Here is a 6,689-nt window from a genome sequence, read left to right as displayed (position 1 = left end):
ACTGTCATCATCATGTTCTTTTTTTTCTTCCGATCGGCGGACGGCGGGAGCAGTCAAAGCGACGAGTTGCCTCGCCTGAGGCAGGGCGGCGGGTCAGGATGATGGCGACTTAGTTGGTCATGGACGTTCGTTTCTGTCCAGATCGTACCGTTTTGGTTTTGTCGGCCAGCAAGGAAAGGAGAAGAAAAACAACGGGAAGTTTAGGCTCACACGGTTTTCATTTTTTTAGAAGAGCAGATCAGATTCCGTGATTTCCGCTCGTTCTGGTTTGGATCGTGTCCAGATTCATCTGCCATCGCAGTCAACCTGCAGATAAAAAAGGAAAGTGCTGATTGTTTGGCTGGTGCGTGGAGTTTGGGCTAGCAAGGAACGAAACAAATATTGATTTGGTTGATTATATGTGAGCTATTTTTGCGGGCCAGCAGATGAAAGGAAAGTAAAACACTTGGACGTTAACTGGATGCTGATCAATATGGTATTGTTTTGCATACGGGAAGAAAAGAAAATAGAGAAGGAGCGGCACATGGGCTCGACGTGTGGCCGGCCAGAGTCCACGCGTGATACGTCCATGAGATTCACCACGTCAAGTACAACATCTGATTGATTGATCGGATTTTTTTTTCTCCGCCCTGGCATCTGCAGTTTACCGCAAAGTCCAAAATTGTTGCAGAAAAATTTGTTCTTCAAGGAGGATGACACTGGTTTTCAGAAGGTTGCATACTCGGGTGTGTTCAGCTTATTTGGATCCATGGCGTGCAGGAGTTTGTTCTGTGTGTTTTGGGTGATATGCTTGGTGCACTAGGAGGTGTTTCAGCTTATTTGGATCCATGGCGTGCAGGAGTTTGTTCTGTGTGTTTTGGGTGATATGTATGGTGCACTTTCAGTTTGTATTTGGAGGATGCCTGTGTCTCAATCAGGTTGGTGGCGTCGAAGGCCAAAGGGCGCCAAGGTCAAGTCAAGTTAGTCGAGAGGGAGGATGAGGTGTGGAAGACTGGCGAGGCTTGAGGATGAAGATCGGCGATGTTCTTATCTGATTACCCTTTTTCTAGCAGACCCTCACGCGTTGGGGACAACGCTTCTTGAAGAAGGGGAGAATGATATGGATATCCAGTGCCTGGTACACTAGGACAACCATTGATACGAGGATTAAGTCTAAGGTTGTACCATTATTATTGTATCGTAGCATTGTTATTAGGAAATAATGTAGCCAGGTCATGTGGTGGGCCAAATTAGGATTTTAATAGAGTCTATTTGACTTGGGCCTGTCCAAGTCGAATTAGGTTAGGCCCAATAAGGGCTGGCCGGCCACCCCACCCCTCATATAAGGTGGAGGTGCGGCTAGGGTTTCAGTTAGTCTAGTTTTGATTCAAGTTATGTAGAACCTTGGGTTCCTCCAGTATCACCATCCCTGCGGGGTTGGCCCTATGACGGCGTCTCGGACGTTCGTCTAGTTATTCAATAAAGATGTGTGAGTTCTTGAGTCTGTCAAGAGTAATCATATGCGCTTGAGTATCCTTGAATCTGTCGAGGAAGTTCAAGATCTATCGGTCCTATGGATCAACAAGGTGCATCGTGAAAGATCGGGACAACACTCCTCATCACTAGGTGTAAGGCTGGTGACCCGTCGGGCTGCAAGAGATCCATGAACGAGGTCAAATCTGGAGTCCAACCAGACATGGTGGAGAAGATTTGAGAGAGTGAAGGAGATGAATGAGATGAAATGGGTGTGGAGTGAGTGAAACCATATCGGGGGTATTTATAGGGGGTGGCGATGAAATTTTGGGGTTTTTGGCTTTTTTCGAATTTTTTGAGCCAGCAACGGCTACCCCAACGGCTAGCTGACGTGGACGAATCAGATCGCGCCACGTCAGCTAGCCGTTACCCCCTCCCTCTCGCCCGCGCTCTCGCCCCGACCTGCCAGCGCTCTCGCCCCCCCTCTCGGCGCCAGCGCGGGCGGCAGCCGGGCGGTAGCGGGCGCTGCCGTCTCGCCGCCCTCTCGCCCTGTCGCGGGCGGTACCGACCCTGCTCCAGCCCACGTTGGCACCAGCCTTACTCTTTTTCGATAAAAAGAATATATTAATATCAAAAGATATCAATTACATGCAGTCTCTACAACAACGCACCACCCTAATAGCACAACGGATGCACACAGCCCAAAAAAAAGAAAAGAAAACTAACCCGCTACAGTATCTCGAGCTAACAACAACAATACATCCACCACCAAGACAACACCTGAAATATAGACTCTCCAAAAACGACGCCTTCAAGAAGGGAACAATGTTCTTACACCGTCGTCGCCCGATCAAAGATCTTAGGTTTTCACCCTGAAAATAGTCCCCGCTCTCAAAACAATACCTCCAACAAGGTCATTGCTAGGCACAACCAGTTAAGGCCAGACCTTGGGTTTTCACCTTGAAAGGTAGGACTCTGAACTTCACTTGTTTTGTCGCCCCCACTTTCATACCGCTGCTGTGAAGCCCGGAACACCAAGCAAGTCTCTCAACAGCGCGTAGACTTGAACCTCCCTTAGCTAGTCCTCCCATCCGGCCTTCATCAAATTCTCTTCTTCCGACTTTCATCATGGATCCATAGTCACTTGATGTCAACACACAAAAAGAGCTTCGCGTCGCTCCCTCCAGAACCAAACGGTCGGAATAAAAGCATGAGTGCGCGCGACCGAATACCACCCGATCCAGCGAACTCCAGACATAAGATGCACTATTCCATTCGCCGATGGAGCCTTCCGGAACTCATCACTCCGGCTCGATGAAGAAGATCAATAGCCAGAAGGTCTTCGTCTTGGCGCGTGAGGAACCCTAGTACCACCGCCTTTACACAGGTCGAGCCCCCACGCAAACAACCATCCTTGCCGCCTGTCACATCGAAGATCCGGCAAGACGAACGACCCTGGGGTGCGGGAACCATCAGGCTACACAGCCGCGATCAGGCCCTGGTCGCGCCGCCACCGGCTGCACTGAGGCCGCCACCGGCAGCAACCACTGAGGACCGCTGCTGCCATAGCGCCTTCTCCGCAACCCTCCACCGACCGATCCACCTCCCTACGCCCCTCCGCGCCGCTACATGACGACGGGCCTAGAGGGGGGACCTAGACCCGCAACGAAGCCACCGCCATCCAGCGAGTAGCGCCGCCGCCGCCAGACTGGGGACCCCGCCCCAACCTCTGCCAACGCCGAAAGTCGCCGATGCCGCCCCAGCCGCACCGAAGAAACGCCATCACTCCTCCACCCCAGCACCTTCGACGCCAGGGGCCGCCGCCACCGCGGTAGATGCCGGTGGCAGCGGCGGGTGGGAGTCTGCTCGAGGGAGGGGGGTGCGGTGGTTGGGCTTGGCCCCCCGGCGGTGCCCTGGGGAGCGCCACGGGAGGGAGGTTAGGGTTAGGGAGCGCTGCTCCTCTGGTTGAGTTCTTACTCTTAGGTGAAGTCACTCGTGGAGCATTAGGTCGGGTGTGGTAAGTGCCTTTCTACAGTGGCGGCTTTCTGTGGAGAGGTTGATGTCTCTCGTTTCTGTCTGGCCAAAGTAGGGACTATCTCTCAGCTGATCTCGGTACTAGCTTCTTCAGGATGGCGAGTTCCAAAGATCATTGTGGCTGATGTCTTCTGGTCTACGTCGACAATTTCCCGACGGCTGCTTCTACAAGGTCATGTTTTTTCAAGCTTTTCCCCGCCCGAGTTTTGCTAAGCCGGAGGCCCAGATGTGACACCGAGATTTGCTCACGACACGCCATCGAGAGATGCAGGAGGAAGATGGTTACGAAATTTTCAAGAACTTATGTTTTTTTAAAAGGTTGGTTTCAGATAATATATGACCTTAGCCCTTTTTCACAAGAAATAGATATTCCACTAATTAAGAACCTTGATCCTGCGTGCTTTAGTAACTTTGTCTCAACCCCTCGTCACTCATGGTCAGGGTTAGGCAAGGCAAGTCATGTCTTGTGTTTTGGCTGTGTCAGTGTGAGTTGTAAGCCGAAAGGCATAATGGGCGTCTGTATGGTTTTTTGGTCCGTTTTATGAAACACTAGGCTGATTTTTTTCTGCTCAATGGATTTAGCAGCTATTCTTTTAACATTAAAAATCCTCAGCTCTAAATGTTAATTATGAGCTCTTTATATACCAAGAATTAAGCGGGGAACTGATCCGATCTATACACGACGATCTATGAGATAGCTAGCGGCAACTCATGCATGGCAAGTTCGGCAAGCTCCTACCTACGGCGGCATGCACCCACATGATCGAGCCACCGTTCTACCGTAGTACGTGCGTGCACGTGTATGCATGTGGGCTTCGCTACGAGCGGAACCACCCGAGGTCGAGCCGTCCGGGTTCATAGGCAGCGGCCGGCTGCTGCTGCGGCGGCGTCGTCTCGCCGTCACCGCCGTCGGGCACCTTCGCGAAGCGTCCCTTGACGCGCGGCCTCATCTCGGCGTAGGCCTTGCGGGACGCGTACCGGATTTGCTTCTCGTACCGCCGCTTCTTGCGCTTCTCCTTGTACCGCATGAGCTTCGCCTCCCGCTGCTCCGTCGGCGCCAGGACGTCCGCGCCCATGACACCGCTCGGGCCGGCCGGGTACGCCGCGCCGTTGGCCAGCCCCGCCGCCGCATCGTCGTTGGGGTCGATGGAGCTCGCAGAGGCGTCAGTGAACGTCAACGTTTCTCTCCCGCAGAATGGCATCTGAGAATTCGCAAATGACAAATCAACAAAGTGTTCGTTTGGCGCATCGTTGAATATTTGACTTCACGGTATCAAGACATGCATGATGTATTGATGTGTACATAACCATATAAACATGTGTAAGGAGTACTGACTTTGTTAATACACTAATGCAGTTGGAGCAATACATAATTACCAAATGGAACGAGGAAAAGAACAAATAAACACCGACCCATGTGAGCATGCGGATAGATAAGAGTGAGTGGCTATTCCTCAGACTAGAGATATAGTTACAATTTCTCAGCCAACACATTCGTAGCCATTAAGAACTAGAAATTGCTATTTCATCTGTACTTATATGAATATCAATGTTTATATAAAATATTAAAATGCTTCGTAGCATAGACTTAGAAACTATTACTTTTCATTCTATCGAGAAAAAACGAAAACCATAATTAGAATCTAGAACTTGCACCTTGTGTGAGGGTTCCATTTTCGATCCACATTGTAAAGAGAATATGCGTACGTGTCTCAATTCCATATAAACATTAGTACAATTATTGTAAACTTCAAAAAGATAAAGCAATTGTTCACTGGCCGTGGAAAAGTCATTGATAGACACATATTTGTGATTGAGATACATAATTACTTATTTTGCATATTTACTTCTACATTATATTACTCGTTATAATATCCAACCATTGGAAGAATGATATAATTGAAGCTCAATTTCGGAATCAATCCAAGTGGTCACTTTTCCAAAGAAATTATGTCTAGTTGCCACTATATCTCGATCATAGCATCTCTCAATTGGGGTATAGAAAGACAAGACAAAACTATGGCTTAAATGATTCGCTGTTCATGCATGGACTGGTAAGTTCTTAAAAGAAGTAAATTTGAAGTTTAAAGAAGGATGCATCTAACTAAACTCCACATGCATACGAGAATTAAGACGACGGTTAGGAGGTTAAGCTAGAGAACCGAACCACTCACGATTGTGGCGCCGGAAGTCGCCGGGATGCCGCCGCCGAGCCCCAACCCGGCCGCGATGTCGACACCTCGGCTCAGCGGCAGCGTCACCGGCACGTCGAACGTGAGGCCGTGTCCAGGCTGGTACTCGGCGAACGAGTCGAACGCCTGGCGGCGCTGCTGCTGTTCGGTGACCGTCGGCCGGTGCTGCAGGCGGTCCTCGCCACAGACGGGCGTGTGGTCATTGAACAACCACGCCACGCTCTCCTGGTCGTCCTGGCCGAAGAACTGGAACTCCTGCAGCCCCACCGCCGCCGCGCCACCGCCGTTGGCGACGTCGACCACGGCCGGCTCCTCCGCCGCCTGGACGAACAATCCCGACGGGAAGCCCCGGTTCAGGTCCGCCACCCCGCACCGCAAACCCCCAGCTCCTCTGCCGCGCTGCAGCAAGCAAGAGCAGTCCTCAACGCCGCCACCGCACACGCGGCACGCGGCGCCCGATGCCGCCGACATCGTGCGCGTGCCGTACGGACGCGCCTCCACACACTCTAGTCCCCAACGCTACCCCTCCGATACGTACGTGTGGCGCCGGAGCTCAGGGTACTCCACTCCACTCGTCCGCTTCCGTCAGCTTGCTCCGCTGCGAATGATGAGCTCGTGCTGAATCTTGGAAGGAAAAAAGTATTTGTGTGTGTGTTTGTGTGTGGAGGAGAGGAAGCAACTAGCTAGGGCAGGGAGGGAGGGAATAAGTATGGGTGGGTGGCGAATAGGAAGTGAGGAAGAGATATGAGCGATGGGAGGGTTCCTTACGTGGAGGATCCGCAGCCACCTTTCTCCTCAGATCACTTGGCGACTCCCCATTGGCTTCCTCCTAGCTGCAGATCTTGAAGGATTCTTTGTGAAAAAAACAGTTGTAGCTTTTTGCTTGAGCTTTTTTCGAGCTTAACCGCGACTGTCACCATTAAGTTGATCTAAGCGATGGTTAGGGGGTATACCCGGGCAAAACCCGGAGCAGAAAACTTAGGCCTAGGCTCAGCTCAGCTCGACCCGGCC

The 6,689-nt window shown here is 51.4% G+C and overlaps 1 protein-coding gene across 1 annotated transcript; it reads right to left on the bottom strand.

Annotated features, from left to right (window-relative positions):
- Window positions 1-4,102: 4,102 nt before the first annotated feature.
- On the bottom strand, window positions 4,103-6,430 carry LOC124706232 (transcription factor GHD7-like). The gene is made up of 2 exons (XM_047237882.1): window positions 5,661-6,430; window positions 4,103-4,688 (listed from the first exon to the last, which is right to left on the bottom strand). Exons 1-2 carry the CDS (start codon window positions 6,147-6,149, stop codon window positions 4,305-4,307), a joined length of 873 nt encoding a protein of 290 aa, XP_047093838.1. The 5' UTR covers window positions 6,150-6,430; the 3' UTR covers window positions 4,103-4,304.
- Between the last annotated feature and the right edge of the window lie 259 nt (window positions 6,431-6,689).

Source organism: Lolium rigidum, chromosome 4, assembly GCF_022539505.1.
Source record: "Lolium rigidum isolate FL_2022 chromosome 4, APGP_CSIRO_Lrig_0.1, whole genome shotgun sequence".
In the NCBI taxonomy this organism is placed as follows: domain Eukaryota; kingdom Viridiplantae; phylum Streptophyta; class Magnoliopsida; order Poales; family Poaceae; genus Lolium; species Lolium rigidum.
The sequence above is the reverse complement of the archived record's forward strand: the minus strand, read 5'-3'. Positions and strand labels throughout refer to the sequence as shown.

Excerpts from the sequence above, each read along its gene's own strand:
- LOC124706232 (XM_047237882.1), bottom strand. The coding sequence starts at position 6,149 with ATGTCGGCGGCATCGGGCGCCGCGTGCCGCGTGTGCGGTGGCGGCGTT. Across the intron at positions 4,689-5,660 it reads CGACTTCCGGCGCCACAATC|ATGCCATTCTGCGGGAGAGA; the intron begins GTGAGTGGTTCG and ends GCGAATTCTCAG.